At 47.8% G+C, this 27,949-nt stretch overlaps 1 protein-coding gene across 1 annotated transcript in view; it reads right to left on the bottom strand.

Moving 5' to 3' along the window:
* The window catches only part of SLIT3 (slit guidance ligand 3), a 717,795-nt gene that overhangs the window by 572,327 nt on the left and 117,519 nt on the right, over positions 1-27,949 (bottom strand). Inside the window, exon 4 of the mRNA XM_070357383.1 lies at positions 13,189-13,260. Within this exon, the coding sequence (XP_070213484.1) occupies positions 13,189-13,260 (72 nt within the window). The remainder of the gene's footprint in view (positions 1-13,188; positions 13,261-27,949) is intronic.

Here is a 27,949-nt window from a genome sequence, read left to right on the forward strand (position 1 = left end):
ATAAAAGGGGGAGTGGAGGAGGAGATATAAATACACAGGAAGGAGATGATTGGGCCGTGATATTAATAACATGGATGACCCAGCCTTTCTTTCTCTATTGCTACCATTGATTTTCGTTTTTTAAAAATTATTAAAGTTAGGGTGCTCTTTCTGAGCATCCTGATCTATGGCTCAGTTCAGTTCAGTCACTCAGTCGTGTCCGACTCTTTGCGACCCCATGAATCGCAGCACGCCAGGCCTCCCTGTCCATCACCAACTCCCGGAGTTCAACCAGACTCACGTCCATCGAGTCGGTAATGCCATCCAGCCATCTCATCCTCTGTCGTCCACTTCTCCTCCTGCCCCCAATCCTTCCCAGCATCTGAGTCTTTTCCAATGAGTCAACTCTTCACATCAGGTGGCCAAAGTATTGGAGTTTCAGCTTTAGCATCAGTCCTTCCAATGAACACCCAGGGCTGATCTCCTTCAGAATGGACTGGTTGGATCTCCTTGCAGTCCAAGGGACTCTCAAGAGTCTTCTCCAACACCACAGTTCAAAAGCATCAATTCTTTGGCGCTCAGCTTTCATCACAGTCCAACTCTCACATCCATACATGACCACGGGAAAAACCAGAGCCTTGACTAGACGAACCTTTGTTGGCAAGGTAATATCTCTGCTTTTCAATATGCTATCTAGGTTGGTCATAACTTTCCTTCCAAGGAGTAAGCGTCTTTTAATTTCATGGCTGCAATCACCATCTGCAGTGATTTTGGAGCCCAAAAAAATAAAGTCTGACACTGTTTCCACTGTTTCCCCATCTATTTCCCATGAAGTGATAGGACCAGATGCCATGATCTTCGTTTTCTGAATGTTGAGCTTTAAGCCAACTTCTTCACTCTCCACTTTCACTTTCATCAAGAGGCTTTTTAGTTCCTCTTCACTTTCTGCCCTAAGGGTGATGTCATCTGCATATGGCTCAGAGTTTCCTAAATTCCAAATTCAATGAAATTGAGATGGAGGGAATCAGTTCTTGGCTACCCTTTTATCCTCTTAGAAATGCAGTTTTCTCCCTTAGACAGAGCATCCTGACCTCTCAAAGTCAAGATGCTTCCTCCCCACTGAGAGAAATGTTGGCATGTATATTTTAATCAAAAGCTGGTCCAGAGCCCTAGACATGCCAATGAGAGCCCAAACTATCAGCTGCCTAGCTGAACCCTCTGCTTCACCAACCATGGGGAGGACTTTGGGCTACACAACGGGCAGCACAGATCAAGACAAATCCAGACTTCCAAGCAGGCTACATCACCACAAGCAGGGTGAGGAGAATTAGAGAAGGAATGATGGAAATAAAGGAACATCATGAATAAAACATTAAAATATTATTCTAAACCATGAATCAAAAACTCAGGCCCAGCACACCACATTCAGGCAAGGAGCGTGAAATTTACTTAAACTTCTCCATTTCTGTTTGGTTTGGACAGTACCGTGTTATCATAGTTTTGCTGTTGTTAATACTGTGTCAACACTTTCATTACAAGCTTTAGGCTCCAGGATTTGTAAATGGACTGCAAACTTTACAAATGGAAACTGTTGCTCAAAGTCCAGGATCCCTAGGACAACCAGGAGAAAGTCACTATTACAGACTTTTGTGTATGTGTATAATTCAAAATTAGGCTAGAATTTGGGACATCAAATTAAAATGCTATTTGTCCCCTGGAGGGATTCCCAAGTGGTGGTTGAAAATGAGAAATGATCAGACCCTTTAGAAAGGTTTCCGTTGATACTGAATGTGATTCGAGAACAAACAGGTCAAGATTATGAGACAGGGGTACACACCATCATTTAGGGACTTGGAGAATGTGTGCCTGGGGTCTTCTCACGTCAACAAGGCTGATATATTTCGATATGCAGTGTGATACTTCCCTGACATGTCAAGTCCCCTGAGAGTTCTAACCCTAGAGAAGGAGGAACGCGTCCAAAGGTACGGGTGAAGGCTGGCCTCGGATTGTCATCTTCAGGAAAGGGCTACATTGCCACCCACCCTTTAACCCTCTTAGAAATGCAGTGTTCTCCCTTAGAGCATTCTGACCTCTCAAGGTCAAGATGCTTCCTCCCCACTGGGAGAAATGTTGGCATGTATATTTTAATCAAAAGCTGGTCCAGAGCCCTAGACATGCCAATGAGAGGCCAAACTATCAGCTGCCTAGCCAAACCCTCTGCTTAGCCGACCATGGGGAGGAGGACTTTGGGCTACACAACAGGCAGCGCTGATCATCATGGTCTCTACGAGCACCCTTGGCTTTGTCCATACAGCCTGGCCAAGCCTGGCCAACCCCACCACATGCCACAGGGTGCTGAGAACAGCACATGTTCTTCTGCAGAAAGTTTCCAACTGTGCAGGTGGGTCCCGGCCAAGGAAGCCTGAGAGGAGCCAGGTGGCGAACAGCCCGTGATCAAACCCTCAGGGCTAAGATGAGACATGTCTGCATTCTGGACTCAGCATCCCAACAACCAGCGCGTGGTGGTGACACAGGCAGTGGGTGCTCAGCGGATGCTTGAACTGTCCCTGGTAAAACAGTCTTTTCTCCGCCTGGGAACTGAGCAAGAATGTCCCCCGTAGGGAACTGACCATGTGCCAGGGATCAGCCTGGGAGTTTGATTTTTCTATTTTCCTACAGATGGACCAAGGCTTTTGGCTTTGCAAGAACTCAACCTCTTCTTGCCATCAGTTGTTTCATGCTCACCAGCTCACCAGCTGAGCGAAGATTCATGAGGTCTCCTAAGTCCTTACCCATGTAACCCTCTCTCCCTTCACTCTTCCTTTTCCTGTAGCAATTCAGTTGGCCCCCAGGGTTCCAACTATCACCAGGGTCCAGTGCTTTTCATCACAGGTTGGTCTGACTTCCTCCAAGCGTGCCTCTTCCCATCCTGACCCATGGCCTCACTCTCAAATGTTAACCCTTTCCATACATCCTCGGAAAAGCATCTTGGAACCCCTACTAAGTAGCCCAGCAAAAACCTTTACCTTCGAACCAAAGAAAATACTAAATCCATGAAGTCACTTAAGCTATGCTTCCAAAGAGAGGGAAACTCAAAATGTTTTATACAGCAACCTATAAGAAACTCATTTTGTGGGATGTTTCACATTCCAGCCCATGCTTATTCCCCCATATATCCCTGCCAGTAATATCAACCAGATGTGGCAAAGAAGTCTGTGCAGAATTGTAAAAATTACAAGCATATTCTGTAATTCCAAAGCATTGTAAAGTCACAGCTTGGTTTTCTTTCTTAAAAAAAGAAATGTAAAAACTTTCCAAGCTGGCAGAATGTACTCAAATACAAGTATTGCCTGATCACTTTAGAAGATTCTCCTGCTGGCCCAAAGAGCTAAAGAATTGGAAAACGTAAAACCTCACTCTATCTCTGATAAATTGAGGGAACTTAGAAAGGTACTTGCAAACATGCATTTAAGTCTATAAACTCTTCTCTTTTAATGTTTCAAGGCTTAATATCCTAGATCTGAGATACGAGCATAGGTTCATATATGCTCACATGAGCATAAAAGTGCAAACCCCGAGTCTTGAAAGCTTCAGAGTTCCATGACTGCTCTCTTATTCTCCTCTCCCCCTACCACCCACCTATCGTCTTTTTCAAGATGTATTTCAGCGCCAGCAGCACAAAAACAGAAAAATACATAGAACTGGGGGTCAGAACAACCTGGGTTTATTCCTGGTGAGTTAGCTAAACTCATGCCTCAGTTTCATCATCTGTGTAGTGGGCACAAACACACCTACCTTGAAGGAAGGCCAAAGATGGCAAATGCATAAGGTGTGTAGCACACAGTAGGTGCTTATGAAATGTTTGGTGCCTTCTCTACTTCCCAACCTATAAAATAATAGGGCTGTACTATTTCAGTGTTTCCCAAAATATGCCCCATGGGTGGGTGACCTACACCAAAATCATCTACTTACAGAGTCAAATCCTTAGGTTCATTCCAGATCTAATGAACTAGAGTCCTTGAGGACAAGGCCCGGGAATCAACATTTTAACTAGGACCTCAAAGGATTTTTTTTCTATAGGCCAATCTAAGAACCACTGCAATCTGGATCCTTGCTCTGCAAAGTGTAGTCAAGCAGAAATGCAGAGTCCTAGGGCCCACCCCAGAGCTGCAGAACCAGAGTCCACATTTTAACCAGATTCCCAGGTATTCAGATATGCAGTCAAGGTTGAAAAATGCTGGTCCAGATAACTTTTACTTCTAGCCCTTTTATTCAATAGGATGAGTCTATAAGGCAATTCAAAGTATTATCCTTACAATCAACTGTGTGAACAAGGCCAAAGGCTTCTGTGCTCAGTTGGATAAAGTCTCAGTGAAGGGAGAATAGAAACCTTGCCTGACTTCTTTCCCTCGCTCCAGCTTCAGGCACTACAGTGAATGCGACTCACACAAAACAGAAACCCCAAGAGTGCCAGGGTACCCACTGCAATCCATTATCTGTCCACATGCAGACTAAAGCTAAACCCGTCTTCAAGCTCGCGATGAAGCCTGTCGTAAAGCGAGAGGAAGGCTGGCCTTGCCCCAGCGCTCGGGGGTTGGGGGGTGCTGGAGGAGGAAGCAGAGTTCCAGTGGGCGAGGATTCTTTCCCTGAGACTGAGGTGGCCGTGCCCCTGGAAAAAGTGACCCCGTGTCTGCGATGGTGAGGCTGGCCTCACCGTCTGCCCCTGGCCTCTGAAGGCCGGGCCAGCCCAGAAGCGGGACAGGTCTCCTGGACCCAGCTCCAGGCAGGCCGTCTCTGAGGCCCCCTCCCCCGACGGACTGGCTTTCCCCTCATCCTGTTACCATTTTACCACATCAGATAACAACTCTGCTGGAAAACTGAGTAGTGTGGGTTTTGTTTTCTCCACTGGTTTTTCACTTTTATAGCGCCGTTTCACATCAGTGCAGAGTTTTATGGAGACACACATTGCATGTACTTATGTTTTAAAGGTTAGTGCAGAATTGGAAGACTCAGGTGGCTGCGAAAGGATCTCCGAGAAGCAGAAGGTAGAGGCACAGCATTCCAGTCATCCAACAAATGTGGGCTCACGAGGGCTTCAGGGATATGCAAGAGCTGCAGCACTGGCTGAGCCTCTATCAGGCCGCGCCGGCACTTCAGCTGTAACTTCTTATAACTCTAGGGTGGAAATGGTGGTGAGGATGTGCGCTCTGGGCTCGGGCAAGCCTGAGTTTGAATTTTAGCTTTGCCAGTGACCTTGAGCAAGCTGTCCAAATCTCCAGGACCCTGTCTATTTATCTCTAAACTGGGGATAATGGAGTATCTAACCTCCTAAACCTGAGAATGGTGGTGGTGGTTTAATCGCTAAGTTGTGTCTGACTCTCGGACACAACTGAGCGACTTCATTTTCACTTTTCTCTTTCATGCATTGGAGAAGGAAATGGCAACCCACTCCAGTGTTCTTGCCTGGAGAATCTCAGGGACGGGGGAGCCTGGTGGGCTGCCGTCTATGGGGTCGCACAGAGTCGGACACGACTCAAGCGACTTAGCAGCAGCAGCAGCAGTGTCTGACTCTTGAGACCGAAAGGACTGTACCCCACCAGGCTCCTCTGTCCATTCTACAGGCAAGAGTACTAGAGAGGGTTGTCATTGCCTTCTCCAGGGGATCTTCCAGATCGAAGGACTGAATCTTGCATTGCAACCAGATTCTTTACCGACTGAGCCACCAAGGAAGAGAAGCTACCTGAAAGCAGATCGCAGAGAGATTCACAGTAAATATGCAGAAAACACTTGGGATCTATTATGTGCTGATGTGTTCATTCATTTGTTCAAGTTCCTGCCCCCAGGACTTAAATGAGGCTCTATTTGGAGACTGGGTCTTTAATGAGTTCACTAAGTGTGGCCCTAAGACAACGCGAGTAGTGTCCTTGTGACAGAAGGACGGGACCTCACGGGCGAGCGTGAACAAGACAACAGCAGCAGAAGCACAGGAAGAAGACCATCAGCTGCAAGGCAAGAAGAGAGGCCTCCGGAAACCAGCCCTGCCAGTACTCAGATCTGAAACTTCCAGGCTGTAAGCTGTGAGGAAACAAATTTCTGTTATTTAAGCCATCTGGTCTGAGGCACTTTATTGTCACAGCCCCAGCAAACTAAGACAGGAGCTCTGACTAGTATCCCTGTTGTCTAGCTAATCAACCAGAGACTAAGATAGTTGAGGTCACTTGCCCAGGGTCAGTCAGCAGAGGGTGGGATCCAAACCCAAGTCTGGGCAGTTCCCTGACTTTTTCCTGCACTATTGGACTGCTTCAAAGAAATCCCACATGCCACAGCTAAGACCCCAGGCAGTCAAATAAATAAATATGTAAAGAAAAAAAAAAAAAGAAAGAAACACTAGATCACTTAGCAAAGCACAAATGCAGAAGCGCAGCTTCTGGTTTGTTTGGGGCTATGGGCATGGAGCTTCCCAGGTGGTACGGTGGAGCCCACCTGCCAACGCAGGAGACGCAAGAGAAGCAGGTTCAGTCCCTGGGTGGGGAAGATCCCCTGGAGGAGAGCTTGGCAATCCATTCCAGTATTCTTGCCTGGAGAATCCCACGGTCAGAGGAGCCTGGTGGACTGCAGTCCATGGGGTCGCAAAGAGCTGGGCATGACTGAGCCTGCACACAGCACGGATATGCGTGGCTGTGTGACTGGGGCGGAACATGGTAATATGAAGGAGAGGTACAAGCCAGCAGAAAGCGACAGTGGAGGGGATGGCTCGCTCGCTGCAAGTAAGCTCCTTGAAAACTGAGGTCTCACAACTCTGGGAGGGGGCAGCAGCCCAGTGACCTGGGGCAAAGTTGGCTGTCCACGTTTCATATTGTTTTCAGCTGCCTGGCAATCAACTCCCTGAGTCTTGCAACTCCACTGACCCAAGTGAGCGACAGCAGTTTAACCCCAGCGGCATTTTTTTCAAATCCACCAAATACTTTGCAGGACTGTGTGGAGAATAACTGGGGGCCTCTGTCCTGCTGCTAGTGCAGCTGCTTCTTCAGTCAGGCTTTAAACCACTATCAGCTACGTAACGAACTCTTCTGCCATGAATCCAGGAGAATGGAGCAGAAGGACCCCAGGGGTCTGCTCAGCCTCAGCTGGCAAAGTCAAACTCTTAAAAAGCAGTTGGGAAACTCCGTGTCCCCTTCAAAGCTCCCTAATCTGGGGAAAGGCAGACAGCTTTTAATTACTGTTTTCATCTTGTCTTTTGCTTCTCTGAAGGAATTTCTGGCAACATTAACCACTTAACTTCCAAATAACCAGAAACTTCACTCCTTCCCGCAGTATACAGGTAAAAGAGAAAGCTGGAAGGAGAGGCACGAAAGGAGAAATCAGTAACCTACAGACCATATAACAAGCTGTGCTCCATCCCAACCTCTCTGAATCAGGCCCGGAGAGGTGAAGTAACATGCCTAAGGTCACACAGCTTGTGGGTGGCAGAGCCAGTGCGAGGGTCGGGATTGTCCCACTCCTGGTACCTCCCTCAACCCTCCTCTGTTTCAGAGCCTAGACTCTTTGCCAGATTCTCAACTGTTGACATCAGAGATGCCAAAGCCCCAGCATATGCACCATTCCTATCAGTTAGCCGGCAAAAGCTAACCATGGCTATTTTCACTGAGCGCTTTCTGTGCGCTCTATTCAATGCTAAAGGCTGTCCCTGGGCTATTTACAAGTATATTACAAACCCCTGGAGAAAGAGGTTCTATTATAGTCTATTTTACTGATCAACAACATGAGACCAGAGAGGTTAAGTATTAATAATTTGCCCATAGTCTCATTACAAGTAATTGGGCAGCTCTTTAACACTTTTCCTTCACTGCCATCTCCTAAGATCAGCTGTGGGTCAGGAGTGAGAGAAAAGAAAGAGCAGAAATACAGCTCTGACATCTGAAAATCTTATAATCTACCTCAGGATTCAGTCAGTTCAGTCACTCAGTTGTGTCTGACTCTTTGCGACCCCATGGACTGCAGCACGCCAGGCCTCCCTGTCCATCATCAACTCCCAGAGTTTACTCAAACTCATGCCCATTGAGTCGGTGATGCCATCCAACCATCTCATCCTCTGTCGTCTCTTCTCCTCCTGCCCTCAATCTTTCCCAGCATCAACGTCTTTTCCAAGGAGTCAGTTCTTTGCATCAGGTGGCCAAAGTATTGGAGTTTCAGCTTTAGCATCAGTCCTTCCAATGAATATTCAGGACTGATTTCCTTTAGGATGGACTAGTTGGATCTCCTTGCAGTCCAAGGGACTCTTAAGAGGCAGTTTCCCCCTCAGTCAGTCTCTCTCATCAGGAAGCTTCCATAAGCCTCTTATCCTCCTCCATCAGAGGGCAGAAAGACTGAAAACCTCAGGATTAGAGTGAGCTAATATTTACTGAGTGCCCAAGGTAGGACAGAGACCTTGCTGGGTGTTCTACAGACCACAATGGTATTACCTAAGCCTCAGGGCACTTCTGCGTTCTAGGATGCTGTGGCTCATGCTCTGTGTACCGAAGGACAGAGTGAGCGTAGACACAGCACTACTACACACACACACCAAGGGATCTGATGGTGCTGCATCTGAGGGGTGTGGGTAACCAGCCAAGGTCTGATAAAAACTCTCATTTTTAGCATGACTTCAGCTCCCCACAATAGTTAGCACAGCAGTGTAGCATGAGAGAAATACTCTGCAGCAACATGTATGAGCTCTGCTCCCCATTCCAGTGTATCCTGGTTGTACAACTACACAGAGAGTACTTAGGTAGGTCAGACAATCCTTCTGAGCTTCAGAAGTAGATTTAATAATGATTCTCTTTGCAGAATTGCTGTGAAGGCTGAAATCTGCACGCTCAGGTAGAATCAAAAGAGCTGCTGCTGCTTATAAATATGATATACAGACAAGTAGTTTAAAATCCGAGCCTTAGTTTCCTCATCTATAAAATGGGCGTATTGAGGCAGAGAGCTAATTGTAGGAGAATGAACTCACAGTCTTCGGAGTCAGATTACCCGCATTTGGTTCCTGGCTCAGTCACTGAGGAAGTGTATGATGCTGGGCAAGTCCTTGGACCTCTCTGAGCCCCAGTTCACGTCTGTGGAAAAGCAGTCACAGTCCCTACACCCACACCGTCATCAGGCGCCTCAAACGAGGTACGTGCAAAGCATCAGAGGAGCACCTGGGACGCAGCGTTTGCTGCTGTCATTACCTTGAAGTGTTATTGTGAAAATCCAAGCCATTCAGTGGAAGCGCAGGGAACTGCACAGACTAGATGCTCAACAAACTTGTAGACATCAGATGTGTTTAAGTTCGGGGGTCTCTCGCTCTGTCTTCTGATAACAGAATTACTCTTTTCTTTGGGAAATCCATTCCCAGGACCCACACCATCATCGCCAAAAAACTGGTTAATCGGAGGACATCATCTCACTAGCCACAGTCACCTGCTCAGAGTTGGAGGTGTGACCAAGGTAAGCAACTGACTCTCAGTTCTTTTTTGCATGTCTGTCGTCAGTGACACCCTCTCCACCCTGGTTGCTAGGTTACTTCCCTCTGAGTCTCCTGCTGCTGTCTGCCATCCCGTGCACACTTCCAAGGGCTGGAGGGAGTGAGATGAAGTCCTGATGACACCACCATGCCCCTGGATCCAGAGGTTTCTAAACCCAGTCACAGGGGCTTCCCTGGTAGCTCAGTGATAAAGAGTCTGCCTGCCAATGCAGAAGACACAGGCTCGAACCCTGACTGGGAAGATCCCACATGACCCAGAGCAACTAAGCTTGTGCACCACAACTGTTGAGCCTGTGCTCTAGAGACTGCAAGCCAAGACGACAGACCTGCATGCCCCAGAGCCTGTGCGCCACAACAAAGAAACCTACTGCCATGAGGAGCCTGCACACTGCAGCCAGAGAGTAGCCCCTACTGGCCGCAACTAAGGAAAAGCCTGTTCAGCTGTGAAGATCCAGCACAACCAAAAATAAATACATAGAATTATTCAAGAAAATAAAAATAATACATAAAGCCAGCCAACCATAGCAACCACTGGCCTTCTCACGCACGTGAACTGATGCACTTCCCCTTTGGGTTAGACTGATCTTAGTCACACTTCTGTCACTGCTGCTGCTAAGTCGCTTCAGTCATGTCTGACTCTGTGCGACCCCATAGACGGCAGCCCACCAGACTCCCCCGTCCCTGGGATTCTCCAGGCAAGAACACTGGAGTGGGTTGCCATTTCCTTCCCCAGTGCATGAAAGTGAAAAGTGAAAGTGAAGTCACTCAGTCGTGTCTGACTCAGCGACCCCATGGACTGCAGCCTACCGGGCTCCTCTGTCTGTGGGATTTTCCAGGCAGAAGCACTGGAGTGGGTGCCATGGCCTTCTCCGCGTCTGTCACTGGTTAGTAGCAATATTAGAATAACACTGGTTCCCAATGAATAACATTTCCCTTTCCCATCACTACATGTCTTAAAATATGACCATAGCTTTTCCAAAAGGTGTTTTTTAGATAATCATTGAATATGAAGCAGTTTTTGTCTACGGATCTAGTAAGAGAAGGTGTGTTGAATTGCTGCTTAAACCTCATGGCAGGCTGTGGAGGAGACAGCCACCCAGCAGCCCCATTTAGCATTCCTTGGAAAATGGCTCGCTGCGTCTATTGAGATTCAGTGCTCTTTTAAAACAGAGCCAGTGGCATATGTATACACACTCATGATTGCACATTTATTGATTTCTAATTTGCACCCTGCTTACTTCCAAAAAGGCCCTGGAGTGGCTGACAAAATAAGACAAAGACACAAGAGGGCCATTAAGAAAAATCAAAGACCAAGCCCAGAGAGAAAAAGGGATTGCTGATTATAGCCAAAACCCAGGTTAATAAAGCTGCTTCAATGAAAAATATATACATTTAGCTCTCAGCTCTTTGGCAGCTATTCAGAGAGTGTCCTGAAGGGGTGGGTACAGGGCATCCTTCATGTCTGCAGCTCTACACCCAGCACAGAGGCCAGGCACCTGGGAGAAGCTTCCTGAATGAATGATGGATAAAAGATTCAAAGCTCCCTGAGTGCACTGCTCATAACCTAAGGCCTGTATCATCTATCCACCCACTCCTGAGTGCCTCTGTGTGTCACACTGGGCCTGGCCAGGAGCCTGGAGAGGAATGGACCTTTCCAACCGCTGCTCTCTGGCTTGAAGCAAAAGCTCCATGTAACAGATCACAGCTCTGATGGCAGCTCCTCGTCTCTTCAAGCCTCCCATGAAAGGAGATTAGAAACAAGTTGTGAAGATGGGAGTTGCAGGAGTAACAATAGTTATCTACGCTGATTATGTGTGCAGAGCACTTTAAACCCAGAAAATGCAGGCACAGCGTAATCTCTTTGGGTTCAGAGAGCTCCTTGGTGAGGTACATGAACGGAAGAGGGGGCCTCTCATCATTTCCTGATGAGGACACAGGCACAGACGACCTGTGGCTCTCCCGACCTCTCTCAGTCAGAAAGCAGCCATGAGGCCGCCACACTGGACTCCCCACGCCCCTGTGCTGCCTGGCTGGGCCTGCACCCTGCATCTCAGAGACCTGTTACCACAGCCTGAAAGGCCTCCTCTGCCCAGATCAAGATCAGCTCCGCCTAAAATGGGCATCCGCTGATGTCTTCGCGGAGCAGGAACCCACCCCTCCCCCAACCTCCTGCAGCAGCGGGACCCTCAGACCCCACCTGCTCAAAGCTGCCCGGCAGCCCGGCCCCACAGGCACCTTCTGTTTGCTGGAAAGTGATGCTGAGAGCCCAGGTGGACGGCACACAGTCTGTACGGTTTAGTTAAAGGCAGGCTGAAAGGCACAAGGTAGGGCTGGCTGGAGAGTCGGCTATTAAGCGAGTGTTTAAGGAAAGAACTCTCCAGGGAAGGGGAAGGGAAAAACCAGAGTGGTTTCCCCATCTGCCCATTTGGTACTGCTTATTCAGCTCTGCCAGATACACACTGCACTTCATCCGCCCTCACATCCATCAAGGTGGATAAAGAGTGGAACAGTGGAAGGGAGGCGTACTCTTTCCCACATTTAGTACAGTCAGTCGGGTGGACTGAGCAAGAGAAAGGGAGTGCCAGCCAGAGAAGACTGTGACAAAGTCCAGGTGCACCCAAGAGAAGGCAAGCAAGACCACCGTAGCACTGAGTGACTATAGTCTCTCGCTGTGCGTACAGACAGAGATACAATTTCCTAATTCAGAACTCATTCTTAAGTGCACATGCAAACATGTGTTTCATATTTCCCAATTTATCCCGGAGCCTACATGCACCAGTGGACCGCATGCGTAGGTATTAACATGGCCATTGGAATGGGAATGGTGGCCACCATGCAGAAACCTCTCCAGTAACGTCACAGTCCTCCCAGCCACGTTGTAAATCTTGCTGCCTGATTGCTAAGCAGCCAGACACTTGTTGCTCCAACCAGAAAGTTAAGCCTTGGGCAAGCAATTCACCCCATAATATACACTAGTCACCACCAGTAGGACTTTCAGATACAGTCCTGAAGCTATTCACTGTCGGCAATCAGCACTTGCCTAACACCCCCAGTCCATGAATCACACTTTCCATCCGGATGTGTTTCTCCAGTTCTTGAGTATCCAAACTCTCATGCTAAATAAATACACAAAGACATCTCCAAGTCTCCCCGCTTCATTATATCCTGGACCATCCCAAAGAGAAAGCAAAATTCAAGGTTTTTCTTCCTTTCCCACACAAATCACAGACCTCCAGATCCAGAGTTCCCGGACGGGCAGTGGGAGGAAGCAGGCACAGGGCAGGAACCCTTCTAGCCAGCAAGGAGGTGAGGTTGACAGGTTTAATCCAAACCACTGCCCTCCGAGACTGTCTTGTGTGAACCAACTCACCTCCAAGCCCCCCTCGGGGCATTTCCCTGAGGTACATTCAGACCCAGGTGAAAGGATGGATTTCCTCCCTCCATGTAAAGGAGACACGCACTAGCCTAAGTCCACAGCTCTCACCGGCCACTTCAGTGACTCTCTGAAGGAAGGGAGCAGAAAAGGTGGGCTGGAGGGGAGCACAGGGACCCCCGTGCTGAATCCGGACTCCGGATGCCCACACGTGCGGACTCACTGCCACGCTCCACGTGGTCAGGGCTCCCTGCGCTAAGGCAGCCACATCCTCTGCATCAGCAAATGCAGGCAAGACCCAAGGCAGAGAAAGCAAGTTCACTCTACTCACAGTCTGGTGAGCTTCAGGTTGCTCTGGAAAAGCAGCTCTGGGAGGACCTGCAGCTTATTCTTGTTCAGGCGCCTGAAAGGGGAAAAGAAAAAGAAAATGAAGAGATGTCAAGAGGACAGGAAACGGGATCAAGGGTAGTCACAGACCCTCCTCAATCAATCCATCAACAGGTCTTAAAGGCTTCTAGATCTTTCATCATGGGATGCTCAGCACGTGGAAGGCATATTCTATCTTGCAAAATGTGGAGTCCGGTGGGGGATAAAAGGCAAAGGTGCATGGAGAGCAGGAACACAATGTGCTTGCTGTCTCTCCCCCGTCCCGAGCCTCAGAGAGACGACACTCAGTGAGGACAACAACATTCTTTCCCAGGAACCTCAGACAGGCTTTTGAACTCGTCTCACCAATTGCCTGCTCTAAGTAGCTATTGCCAGCTGACGGGACGGGCACGTGAAATGGGTCCCTAAAAATAAATAAAATGCCAGAGAGAATATTCCAGATTCTAAATGGGTGGTGGGGGCGGGGAGGACCGACAGCCCCCATTATAGGAGCAGAGAAGAGAGTGGGCACATCACCGTGGGTTCAAGGGCCAAAATGGGCCCTCGGTACTTTTGCCTTTGTGGGCACCTTCCTCTATTTAAAAAATTAAATATTATATTGTATAACTATGAAAGTGAAAGTCGCTCAGTTGTGTCTGACTCTTTGCTACCCAGTGGACTATACAGTCCATGGAATTCTCCAGGCCAGAATACTGGAATGTGCACCCATTCCCTCTCCAGGGGATCTTCCCAACCCAGGAATCAAACCAGGGTCTCCTACATTGCAGGTGGATTCTTTACCAACTGAGCTATCAGGGAAGCCCATTGTATAACTATGCTGGTATTAAAACAAATACATTAAGATTATATAACATCTACTTGACCTAAACACTCACTTTTTTTCTTTTAATTTTCAAAGAAATTAAACCATCTTCATGGGTCCCTTAAAAGCGATGTTGGCCCTGGGTGCTGTCCCCACGGTGCCCAACAGGGAAGCCGGCCACTGTCTAGGTGGGCAGTGGGGCGGAAGGCCAGTCCAGGAGGGACAGCCCATGGCAGATGGCAGCAGCAGACCCAGACTCTGTCCTGAGAATGGTCCACGCTAAAACCCACAGCAAAGAAGGCCACCTGAGCTTCCAAGGGATGGTGAGTCACTGCTGCTGCCCCCATGAAGGCTGCTTTCCCGGGAGTGTGAGGCCAGAAGGGAAAGCCTGCCCCATGCTTGGGGCTTCCCAGATGACGCTAGTGCAGGAGACGTAAGAGACTCGGGTTCGATCCCTGGGTCGGGAAGATCCTCTGGAGGATCCTCTGGAGGAGGGCATGGCAAGCCACTCCAGTATTCTTGCCTGGAGAATCTCATGGACAGAGGAGCCTGGCAGTTTATAGTCCATGGAGTCACAAAGAGTAGGACACGACTGAAGTGACCTGGCATGCAGGCACACTCCATGCTCACCCCCAGGCCTCTCTATCCAAATCTCATTGGGTTCAGTTCAGTCGCTCATTCGTGTCTGACTCTTTGTGACCCCATGGACTGTAGCACGCCAGGCTTCCCTGTCCATCACCAACTCCCAGAGTTTACTCAAACTCATGTGTATCAAGTCGGTGATGCCATCCAACCATCTCATCCTCTGACATCCCCTTCTCCTCCTGCCTTTAATCTTTCCCAGCATCAGGGTCTTTTCCAGTGAGTCAGTTCTTCATATCAGGTGGTCAAAGTATTAGAGTTTCAGCTTCAGCATCAGTCCTTCCAGTGGATATTCAGGATTGATTTCCTTTAGGATTGACTGGTTGCATCTCCTTGCTGCCCAAGGGACTCTCAAGAGTCTTCTCCAACACCACAGTTCAAAAGCATCAATTCTTCTTCACTCAACTTTCTTTATAGTCGAACTCTCACATCCATACGTGACTACTGGAAAAACCATAGCTTTGACTAGATGGACCTTTGACAGCAAATGTCATTATGCAGCCTAATCACTGAAGCCCAAACCAGTGTCCCCAGATCTCCTCAGAGTCCTCAGATTCTTACTCCCAAGAGTCTCCCAGTGCAAAGACCAGTTTACAGATGGCTGAACCTCTCTGCTTAAACTATGCGTGTTTGGCTATGTGGAATAACCATGTTATTCCATCTTAGAGCTAAGTGAACTGAAGAGAAGAAAAGGTGAACTTCCCAGCCTCTGGCCCCAAAGCCCACACTCTCATAGTGCTCCAAGCAGCTATGGTTCCGGGGGGTGGGCTGGGGGTGGGGGTAGGATATTGTTATTTGCCCTTTTTTATTCCAGGTCAACAGATAAAACCTGAGAGGCACAGGACACCAGAAGGGAGTTTACAAGGGCAAAGCATGTGGGGGAGAAGCATTTACGACCTCAAGGAATGAGGTTCTGGTGAGAAGCGTGTGGCTCAGCCCTGAAGGGGTGCACACCGAGTGCAGGCAAGTGTGGACCAAGCACACTCTGCTGGTGACACTGTTGACTGGAAGGAAGCCAGAGGGAAGGCTGGCAAGTGGGGCAAGTGAGCTCAAGCTCCCTGCCCCACCTCACTCCCTGTGCTCTTTCCATTTTTAAAAACAGAGCTTATAAGAAAAGCCTTAACATAGAACTGACCATCTTAACCATTTTTAAGCGAAGTATGTTCACATCGTCGTGCAACAGATCCCCGGAGCTTTACCATCATGCGGAGCCGAAGCCTGTGCGCGTGAGAAGACAGCACCGCACCGCCCCTCGCCGTGTCCCTGGCGGCCCCATCCTGCTGTACTTGCTGTCTCATCACTCCCAGTACCTGCTCTGTGTGCTGCTGTCACTAAAGTGGGGGGAACGGGGGCGCCCCAGAGGACAGGACGGGGAGAGGGGGTCTACCCCTTGTTTACGGCAGCTCCCGCACAGCCAGTGGTAACTGAGCGTGTGTGCGTGTATGCTCTGTGACCCCAAGGACTGCAGCCTGTCAGACCCCTCTGTCTGTGATAAGCCACTTTCTTATATGGATTCTTATGGGGAAGAATCCCTTAGAAGAAACGGAGTAGCCCTCACAGTCAGCAAAAGAGTCTGAAATGCGGTACTTGGATGCAATCTCAAAAATGACAGAATGATCTCTGTTCATTTCTAAGACAAACCATTCAATATCACAGTAATCCAAGTCTATGCCCCAATCAAAATGCTGAAGGAGCTGAAGTTGAACGGTTCTATGAAGACCTACAAGACCTTGTAGAAGTAACACCCAAAAAAGATGTCCTTTTCATTAGAGGGGACTGGAATGCAAAAGCAGGAAGTCAGGAGATACCTGGAGTAAAGGCAAATTTGGCTTTGGAGTACAAAATGAAGCAGGGCAAAGGCTAACAGAGTTTTGCCAAGAGAATGCACTGGTCACAGCAAACACCCTCTTCCAAAAACATAAGAGAAGACTCTACACATGGACATCACCAGACGGTCAACACTGAAATCAGATTGATTATATTCTTTGCTGCCAAATATGGAGAAGCTCTATACAGGCGGCAAATACAAGAATGGGAGCTGACTGTGGCTCAGATCATGAACTCCTTATTGCCAAATTCAGACTTAAGTTGAAGAAAGCAGGGAAAACCATTAGACCATTCAGGTATGACCTAACTCAAATCCCTTATGATTATACAGTGGAAATGACAAACAGATTCAAGGGATTAGATCTGATAGAGAGTGCCTGAAGAACTATGGACAGAGGTTCGTGACACTGTACAGGAGGCAGTGATCAAGACCATTCCCAAGAAAAAGAAGTGTAAAAAGGCAAAATGGTTGTCTGAGGAGGCCTTACAAATAGCTGAGAGAAGGAGAGAAGCTAAAGGCAAAGGAGAAAAGGAAAGATATACCCATTTAAATACACAGTACCAAAGAATAGCAAGGAGAGATAAGAAAGCCTTAATTGGTGATCAATGCAAAGAATAGAGAAAAACATTAGAATGGGAAAAATTAGAGATCTCTTCAAGAAAATTAGAAATACCAAGGGAACATTTCATGCAAAGATGGGCTCAATAAAGGACAGAAATGGTAGGGACCTAACAGAAGCAGAAGATATTAAGAAGAGGTGGCAAGAATACACAGAAGAACTGTACAAAAAAGAGCTTCATGACCCAGATAATCACAGTGGTGTGATCACTCACCTACAGCCAGATATCCTGGAATGTGAAGTCAAGTCGGCCTTAGGAAGCATCACTACGAACAATGCTAGTGGAGGTGATGGAATTCCAGTTGAGCTATTTCATATCCTAAAAGATGATGCTTTGAAAGTGCTGCATTCAATATGCCAGCAAATTTGGAAAACTCAGCAGTGGCCACAGGACTGAGAAAGGTCAGTTTTCATTCCAATTCCAAAGGAAGGCAATGTCAAAGAATGCTCAAACTACCGCACAATTGCACTCATCTCACATGCTAGCAAAGTAATGCTCAACATTCTCTAAGCCAGGCTTCAACAGTACGTGAACCATGAACTTTCAGATGTGCAACCTGGATTTAGACAAGGTAGAGAAACCAGAGATCAAATTGCCAACATCCGCTGGATCATCAAAAAAGCAAGAATTCCAGAAAAACATCTACTTCTGCTTTACTGACTACACCAAAGCCTTTGACTGTGTGGCTCACAACACACTGTGGAAAATTCTTCAAGACATGGGAATACCAGATCACCTGACCTGCCTCCTGAGAAATCTGTATGCAGGTCAAGAAGCAACAGTTAGAACTGGACATGGAACAACAGATTGGTTCCAAATAGGAAAAGGAGTATATTGTCAAGGTTGTATATTGTCACCCTGTTTATTTAACTTATATGCAGAGTACATCATATGAAATGCTGGGCTGGATGAAGCACAAACTGGAATCAAGATTACTGGGAGAAATATCAATAACCTCAGATATACAGATGACACAACCCTTATGGCAGAAAGCGAAGAAGAACTAAAGAGCCTCTTGATGAAAGAGAAAGAGGAGAACGAAAAAGCTGGCTTAAATTCAACATTCAGAGAACTAACATCATGGCATACGGTCCCATCACTTCATGGCAAATAGATGGGAAACAATGGAAACAGTGACAGACTTTATTTTGGGGGGCTCCAAAATCACTGCAGCCATGAAATTAAAAGACACTTGCTCCTTGGGAGAAAAGCTATGACCAAACTAGACAGCATATTAAAAAGCAGAGACACTACTTTGCTAACAAAGGTCCATCTAATCAAAGCTCTGTTTTTTCCAGTAGTCATGTCTGGATGTGAAAGCTGGACTATGAAGAAAGCTGAGCAAAGAAAAAATTGATGCTTTTGAACTGTGGTGTTGGAGAAGACTCTTGAGAGTCTCTTGGACTGCAAGGAGACCAACACCAGTCAATACTAAAGGAAATTAGTACTGAATATCCACTAGAAGGACTGATGCTGAAGCTGAAACTTCAATACTTTGGCCACCTGATGCGAAGAGCTGACTCATTGGAAAAGACCTAGCTGCTGGGAAAGGTTGAAGGCTGGAGGAGAAGGGGACGACAGAGGATGAGACGGTTGGATGGCGTCATCAACTCAATGGACATGAGTTTGAACAAGCTCCAGGAGATGGTGATGGACAGGGAAGCCTGGTGTGCCACAGTCCATGGGGTTGAAAAGAGTCAGACATAACTGAGCCACTGAACTGAACTGAACACGGAAGAGCACTGGTCCCGGAGAAGGTGTGGTGCTTTGACTCTGGGATCAGCCAGACTAGGTTCAGGTCTGGCTGTATTGTGTTCTTGCCATAGGACCTTGGGGAAGTTACCTCGCTACTTAAGCCTCAGTTTTCCACCTGCAAAATAACTCTACTCAGTAGGTTAGAGTAAATCTTGACACAGTGTAAGTAAAAGCATCTAGCACTGCGGTGAGCGCATGGCATCATCGAAATGAGCTGTAAGTAAAAGCATCTAGCACTGCAGTGAGCGCACGGCATCATCGAAATGAGCTGCTTTATAACTCTGTGTGAGACACTGCACTACATGCTGGAAGGGTAGGATCTGGGGTAGTGCAGCTCAGAGACTGGGGTCATTACCACCAGCGTCTTATGGATAAAGGATATCAAGGAACTTCCCTGGTGGCCCAGTGGTTAAGAATCCACCTGCCAATGCACAGGACACAGGTTTGATCCCTGCTCGAGGAAGACTCCACATGCTACCAGACACCTAAGCCCATGAGCTGCAAAAAGAAAAGCCCCTGCAGCGAAAAGCCCACACACTGCGACTTGAGAGCAGCCCCGACTTTAAGCACCTAGAGTAAGCCTGCACGCAGTCAACAATAAATAAACAGAAAGACTCTGTGGACTTCTCCAGGCCAGAATACTGGAGTGGGTAGCCCTCCCCTTCTCCAGGGGATCTTCCCAATCCAGGGTTCAAACTCAGGTCTCCCACATTGCAGGCGGATTATTTACCAGCTGAGCCACCAGGGAAGCCCAAGAATACTGCAGTGAGTAGCTTATCCCTTCTCCAGCGAATCTTCCCAACCCAGCTATCCCGAAGCGAGGACTCCTCCATTGCAGGCAGATTCTTTATCAGCTGGGCTACCAGGGAAGCCAGACAGATAGATAGATAAAGGATGTCAACAAATGGAGAGGTGAAGCCCATTCTGCAAGGCCACTGTGATAGGAAATCGCGGAGGCAGGATGTTGACCCCAGAGGTCTGCCTCCAGAGCCTGGTTCTAAACCACTGGGGTTACTGGAAGCCTCTCTATCAGTAACAGCTCCCTTCCCCCAACTCCCACCGTTTTCTCCCCTTCTTGTCTTTTTGGCTCTGCTTCCTTTCATCCAGGGTGGCCACCTCCTCCGCCCCTGCCCAGACCACCATCCGCCCTGAGGACACTTCCCTCCCTGAGAAGGATGCTCTTGGGTCCCCGAGGCCAGCAGTGGGCCTCCAGGTAGGTCTGTCTGGAACCCTCCTCTACATCCACAGCTGCACAAAGCCTGGTGAGAGTTACACCCAGACAGCCAATGCTCCCATCCAGGCAAAAGTCCTGAAATCTGGCCCACCACAGCCTGCAGTAAGGAGGGTATTGAGTGTGCTCAAAGCTCAAAACCAGAGTTGAAGCTAAAAATAAAACCAGCTTGGCTCTGAGGCTCCAGGAAGGGAAGGAATCATTTTCAGTTCTTTGCTGGTATTTGCAGCCGGACAAAAATAAAAACACAACCAAATTTAGCCAATTGTGTGCTGCCTGCTGCTTCGTAAACCCTGAATGAGGATTCCAGGGCTGTTGGGCTGGGCTCTCCTTCCTTTAAAAGCCTCAGGGTCTTTCTGCTTTGGCTTGGGCGGGCCGCACGCCGTTTCTCTGTTATCGAGGGGCGCTTGATACATTTCTAGTTCATCCCATCCTGGGATTTATTCATTCTTATTTAGAGATCCGAGTTGGTCCGAAAGGTCTTACTTGAAGAGCTGATGAAGCCTCCAGGCTGCATAAGGTGCACTTCTCACGTGGCTGCTTTAAGAGCAGCTCCTGAACAGGAAAATGAACAGAGGGAAACAGGTCTTTCTCCTGCCAGAGGGACAGATAAGCGCTGGGCTGCAGACAGCGGCTATTGGCCTCCGTGCCCTCCATCACTCACGCCATCTGCTGCTCTGTCACCTGGATCCAGAGGTAGAAATCTGCCACAGTTCAAATTGGAAATAAACCTGTGATGCCTGCATGGAAAAAAGGACCGAATGGGACCCGCATGAGGGCAGGCCTGAGGAGGTCAACAGACAAGACATGGGCCTGGCCAGTGATAAGTCAAGTCCACCTGGATGTCTTCTCTTCCTCTAAGATCAACTCTCCTTTTCAGCTTTCCTGCTGGAACAGTCGGAGCATCAGGGTCAAGAAGTCCACGGGCTGCCAGCTGCAAGGTCATTCTGTTTTTCAGCCTGAACTGTGAAGCCCCAAGAGACAGAGTCTTGGCTTTGTGGTATCACTGATGGCTTCTTGGAGGAACCTGGGCCTAAGATCTAATTAGAGATTTTTTCCACCTTATTGAATTCTTTCATTTGTCTGTCCATTAAACCCATCCAACCACTAATTTATCCATTCACAAAACCACCCTCTACCCCTATGTCTGTCCATCCATCCAATCCATCTATCCACCCATCCATCTTCCCAGCCATTTTTCAATATGAACATACAAAGATGATTAAGATACGGTCCCTTCCTGTATCTGCATGAATAAGATGTAGATGAAGAAGGATGTCAGATGCTAGCGAAGGAGACTGACATGGAAACAAAACTCTGTAGCACGATCTTGTGAGCAAAGCTATCGTGGGGGCACAAGGAGGAGCAGCTAACCCAGACCTGGGACAGGAAGGCTTCCTGAAGAAACTGGTCTGGAGTTTTTGTTTACTTGTTTGCCTGTTTGAAGCATAATTTTGACTCTTCAGGAGACAGGGACAACGGGTTCTAGGCTTTGAGAGCAGTATGTGCATGGAGGGCCAGGAGACTGAAGAGCAACCTTTGGGAAGCAGGGCTGCACTGCAGGGACTAGATGGCTCGAGAGACACAAGTGGTGACGCTCTAGGGCTAAGCAGAGGCCATACCAGTGAGGGTTCCTGCGGATCATGAGAAAGGACTTGGGCTTGGCTGTGTATTCAGAGTCAGGGGGAGCCACAGACGGAGTCTGAGCAAGGGAATGACCATCTGTTTTGGATTTTAACAAGTTCTCTTGAGCAGTACGGAGAAGGCAATGGCACCCCACTCCAGTACTCTTGCCTGGAAAATCCCATGGATGGAGGAGCCTGGTAGGCTGCAGTCCATGAGGTCTCTAAGAGTCGGACACGACTGAGCGACTTCACTTTCACTTTTCACTTTCATGCATTGGAGAAGGAAATGGCAACCCACTCCAGTGTTCTTGGCTGGAAATGGACTCCAGTGTTCTTGGCTGGAGAATCCCAGGGACGGGGGAGCCTGGTGGGCTGCCGTCTATGGGGTCGCACAGAGTCGGACATGACTGAAGTGACTTAGCAGCAGCAGCTTGAGTAGCAGTAAGTCTGGTTTGAAAGAGGGTGGAATCAGAAGCAAGGCGAGCAATTAAGAGGGCTCCTGAGTAATTGCTGTGGCTGTGTGAGGCCCTGGGGAAGGGGAGGAGTCACACTGGAGCGGAGGAGCAAGATCTGAGGTCTCAACCATGGGGTTTTGTGAGTAAATGCCTATGAGGGGTACAGGAGTGAAGGGGTTAAAGTGGCCCCAGGGGCTCCCACTTGGGTAACTGATTAATCAAAACGACCAATTAGTGCTAAAAAAAATAGAGATGAGAGGACCATCACACAGAAGGGACTGTGTTCAGATTCAGGATTTCTAAACTACTGGGATCCCTCAAATACTTTTGACAGCTAGTGGCAGTAGCTGGTAATAACACTAAGACCACGAGTCAGGCACTGTACGAGGGGCTTCCCATGTCCAGTCCATTTAACTCCCCACAGAATAACTTCAAGAATAGTACTAGTGGTCACCCTATAATAATGAAAACAAGGGCCTAAGACGGTTAAGCCACCTGCCCAGAGCCAAACTCAGTCAAAATGACGGTGATGGACTTGAACACAGATGTGTGTACTTGGTCTCTCAGTTGTGTCCGATTCTTTTTGATCCTTTGGACTGTAGCCCGTCAGGCTCGTATGTCCAGGGGATTTTCCAGACAAGGATACTGGAGTGGGTTGCCATTTCCTCCTCCAGGGGATCGTCCTGAGCCAGGGATTAAACCCACATTTACCTAATGCCAAACCTGTGCTCTTAACTACCATGGATAATGATGGTATTTAATTTAGCCCTCATTATAGACTATCATGACTTATTACCTCGTGTGTGGGTCTCATCTTCCCATTAAGTTCTAAAGGTCCTTAAGTGGTAAATATGTCTAATGTCTGCTCAGTGACCCACTGTGAGCCAACACAACCCCAGGGATACAAGGGAGCTTTTAGTAAGGGCCTCTTGAATTTCATGAATAAGTCATAAACTGGGAATGGTCAATTCAGGGAACCTGAAAAATCAATAGCTTTTCTAGGCTGGGTGAAGGGAATCATCCTGTTTGCAGGTAAACAAGACTCCCAGAAGATCTAATTGCTTGAGTCTGTCTGCTTCCAGAATCTTCTTGGAGACTCAGCTTCCAAAGTCAGCTGCCTCACTACTGACCTACTGGGCAGAAAGGCAGGAGAGGAAGGGGCCAGGGCAGCCTCTTAGTGGGTGCAGGATAGATGAGAGGCCTCCAGGCCAGAAGGAAGCTGGCTCAGCAGCCACAGGATGCCTCCCGTTTCTTTGAGAGGTGTGGAATGTTCAGCTGCTCAGCTGAGGCCCGAGGGAGGAAGGAAGTCAGTGTGCTAATTCCCAAAGGTCACAAGACTGTTGGCTTTAGTAATGAAATCAATTGAATCCCGTTCTCCAGGCACTTTCCTAGGCAGGCTGGATGGTTTCCAGGTCTTGTGGTGTTTTCAAAAACACCAACAAGGGCCAAAGTGGCTTTGCTATTTGGAGCAGAAGCTCCAGGCCTCCCCCAGTGGAGGGGGAGACATCCTGGCAGAACCTACAAGAAGGGCAAAACCCACGAGAAGGGCAGAACCAAATTCAGAGGCCTCAAACCCCAACTTGGAGGTGGCACTCTCATCCATGAGGATGTACAGATGTCACTCTATATATCAGGGGAACTCCTCAGCAGAGTCAAGAGCAGAGAAGCCTGAATAGGGCTTGTTTACACAGATATTCACTGTAGCCACTGATGGCCTCATATTTTCTTGGTTTCCTCACCTGCCCACCACATCAAGTTCAGGTTTTTTCTTGCTATGCAGATTTCATAATGCAAATTGGATGTAACCAGATCAGTTCAGCAAGAAACCTGAACTGTGCTGACTGCTGGCTTATAGCCCTGTTGGGATCAGAGAGGGTCCCTGCACTGCTGCTGCTGCCGCTAAGTCGATTCAGTCGTGTCCGACTCTCTGCGATCCCATAGACGGCAGCCCACCAGGCTCCCCGTCCCTGGGATTCTCCAGGCAAGAACACTGGAGTGGGTTGCCATTTCCTTCTCCAATGCATGAAAGTGAAAAGTCAAAGTGAAGTCGCTCAGTCGTTCCCAACTCTTCGTGACCCCACGGACTGGAGCCTACCGGGCTCCTCCGTCCATGGGATTTTCCAGGCAGGAGTACTGGAGTGGGGTGCCACGTCCCTGCACACCTAAGAGGAAAGCCTGCTGGCCGCCCGTTTCAACACCCAGGAGCCACTTTGGTTAGTGACTGGCTGTTCTCTGCCACTGGGATTTCCGTCTTTTTTAATAATGTCTTTCTCTAAAAAGACATTCTGCGTGGGGGGTGGGGTGGGGTGGACAGGTGGGTAGCAGCTTTATTGCGCTCTAACAGGGCTTCCTTTTTAATAGCACTCCTGGACCAAGCCACAATTTAATTTCATGGTTTGGAAGCCAGTTGACCTGTATCTTGTCTTCCATGGAATTCAGCATTTGCTCAATGACATTTAGGTTGACTTCTGTCTGTCAGTTTTGAAAATGTGTTCTTTTTAGTAGGTAACTTCAAAATGTCCTAATAGCAATTAAAAACCTTTACTTTTGACATTTCTGTAAGAGAAACAACTTTGTCATCGTAGTCTAAAACTCTTGCCCTAAGCAGTTTTTTCCCCACTGAGTTAAGAGAATCCTTTTTTAAAAAAAATAGCTTTAAGTTTATTTTAGGAACACAATTATTATGTAATAGCAAAACTTGAACCTTGTGAGATACCCAAGAAGGCATCTGTGATGGGCTTTGCCTAGTACTGCAAATGCTCACTAAATGGCAGCTGTTACTGCCACTGTGGAGAACGCGATGGCACCCCACTCCAGTACTCCTGCCTGGAAAATCCCATGGACAGAGGAGCCCAGTAGGCTCCAGTCCGTGGGGTCGCGAAGAGTTGGGAACGACCGAGCGACTTCTCTTTGACTTTTCACTTTCATGCATTGGAGAAGGACATGGCAACCCACTCCAGTGTTCTTGCCTGGAGAATCCCAGGGACGGTGAGCCTGGTGGGCTGCCATCTATGGGGCTGCACAGAGTTGGACACGACTGAAGAGACTTAGCAGCAGCAGCAGCACGGCCACTGTTGTTTTTATTATTATCATTCCTAGATACCCCAGGAGGTCAGAAATAGGGGAGATTTATTTCTCCTTCATAGATGACTGTATTGGTCAGCAAAGCCATTAATAGTAACAAATGAACTCCAAAATCTCATTGCATTAACACAACAGACATGGATTTCACACTCACATAAAAACTTGCTTCATCTTGTAGAGAACACAGAATGGTGGGGAGGAGTGGGAGGGAGGAGCTACAACAGGTCTTCAGTTCCTTGACCTCCTAGTAACTAACATCACTTCTCTCAGTCTGTTGGCCAGAACTAGTCACATGGCCACACCTAACCGCAAAAGAAGACAGGAAATCTACAGGGACACTGGGTGTTTGGTGAGAACTATCACTATAACCAACTCATCTTGGAATCAAAGCGACAATAATGATCTCTTTATCTTGTTGTTCTTCCTTCTTTCCTTTTTTGCTATCAATGCCAGGCCCTTACAGTGTGCTAAGTACAGTGGGAGGTGCTTAAATGCATTATCTTACTTCATCCTTAAAGCGACACTGTTATTATCTGTATCTTACACAAGGAAACTGAGGGACAGAGAGGTTATGGAGCTTGTCTAAACTCACACAGCTGATAAGGTTTCGACAGAAGTCTCTCTGACACCAAAACCGGTGTCAGAATCCCTTCACCATTCTGCTTCCTTAACTCTTTGGTTCTTGGTTGACCAGAAGGCCTCCCAACAATTCTAGCAAAGAGCCAGTAACAAGGAGTTGTTGTTTCTCAGTCACTAAGTCATGTCCAACTTTTTGATACTTCATGGTCTGCAGCACGCCAGGCTCCCCTATCCTCTGCTATCACCTAGAGTTTGCTCAAACTTATGTCCATTGAATTGATGATGCCATCCAACTATCTCATCCTCTGTCATCCCCTTTTCCTCCGGTCCTCAATCCTTCCCAGTATCAGAGTCTTTTCCAATGAGTTGGCTATTCACATTAGGTGGCCAAAATATTGGCACTTCAACCTCAGCATCAGTCCTTCCAGTAAATACACAGAGTATTGACTCATTTTGCATTTGCAGGAGAAAATGAGTCAAAGCAGACTAGGAAACTAACCCTGTGGTCCTTGGCCTTATTGTCCAAGGCCTCTGGTTTCAGAAGAAGGCTCTGAGGGTCCCAGCAAACCACTGCCCCCAGGCCAGGGAGGGAGGAGAAACCTGAGCTGTCCCAGTCAGTTAGTTCAGTTACTCAGTCGTGTCCGACTCTGTGACCCCATGAATCGCAGCACACAAGGCCTCCCTGTCCATCACCAACTCCCGGAGTTCACTCAAACTCATGTCCATCGAGTTAGTGATGCCATCCAGCCATCTCATCCTCTGTTGTCCACTTCTCCTCCTGCCCCCAATCCCTCCCAGCATCAGAGTCTTTTCCAATGAGTCAACTCTTCGCATGAGGTGGCCAAAGGACTGGAGTTTCAGCTTTAGCATCAGTCCTTCCAATGAACACCCAGGACTCATCTCCTTTAGGATGGACTGGTTGGATCTCCTTGCAGTCCAGGGGACTCTCAAGAGTCTTCTCCAACACCACAGTTCAAAAGCATCAATTCTTCGGCGCTCAGCTTTTTTCACAGTCCAACTCTCACACCCATACACGACCACTGGAAAAACCATAGCCTTGACTAGATGGATCTTTGTTGGCAAAGTAATGTCTCTGCTTTTGAATATGCTATCTAGGTTGGTCATAACTTTCCTTCCAAGGAGTAAGCATCTATTAATTTCATGGCTGCAATCACCATCAACAGTGATTTTGGAGCCCCAAAAAATAAAGTCTGACACTGTTTCCACTGTTTCCCCATCTATTTCCCATGAAGTGATGGGACCAGATGCCATGATCTTCATTTTCTGAATGTTGAGCTTTAAGTCAACTTTTTCACTCTCCTCTTTCACTTTCATCAAGAAGCTTTTTAGTTCCTCTTCACTTTCTGCCATAAGGGTGGTGTCATCTGCATATCTGAGGTTATTGATACTTCTCCCAGCGATCTTGATTCCAGCTTGTGCTTCTTCCAGCCCAGCATTTCTCATGATGTACTCTGCATATAAGTTAAATAAGCAGGGTGACAATATACAGCCTTGACATACTCCTTTTCCTATTTGGAACCAGTCTATTGTTCCATGTCCAGTTCTAACTGTTGCTTCCTGACTTGCATACAGGTTTCTCAAGAGGCAGGTCAGGTAGGCTGGTATTCCCATCTCTTTCAGAATTTTCCACAGTTTATTGTGATCCACACAAAGGCTTTGGCATAGTCAATAAAGCAGAAATAGATGTTTTTCTGGAATTCTCTTGCTTTTTCCATGATCCAGCAGATGTTGGCAATTTATCTCTGGTTCCTCTGCCTTTTCTAAAACCAGCTTGTACATCTGGAAGTTCATGGTTGATGTATTACTGAAGTCTGGCTTGGAGAATTTTGAGCATTACTTTACTAGCGTGTGCTGCTGCTACTGCTGCTGCTAAGTCGCTTCAGTGGCATCCGACCCTGTGTGACGCCATAGACAGCAACCCACCAGGCTCTGCCGTCCCTGGGATTCTCTAGGCAAGAACACTGGAGTGGGTTGCCATTTCCTTCTCCAATGCATGAAAGTGAAAAGTCAAAGTGAAGTTGCTCAGTCATGTCTGACCCTCAGCGACCCCATGGACTGCAGCC

Source organism: Bos mutus, chromosome 20, assembly GCF_027580195.1.
Source record: "Bos mutus isolate GX-2022 chromosome 20, NWIPB_WYAK_1.1, whole genome shotgun sequence".
Taxonomy (NCBI): domain Eukaryota; kingdom Metazoa; phylum Chordata; class Mammalia; order Artiodactyla; family Bovidae; genus Bos; species Bos mutus.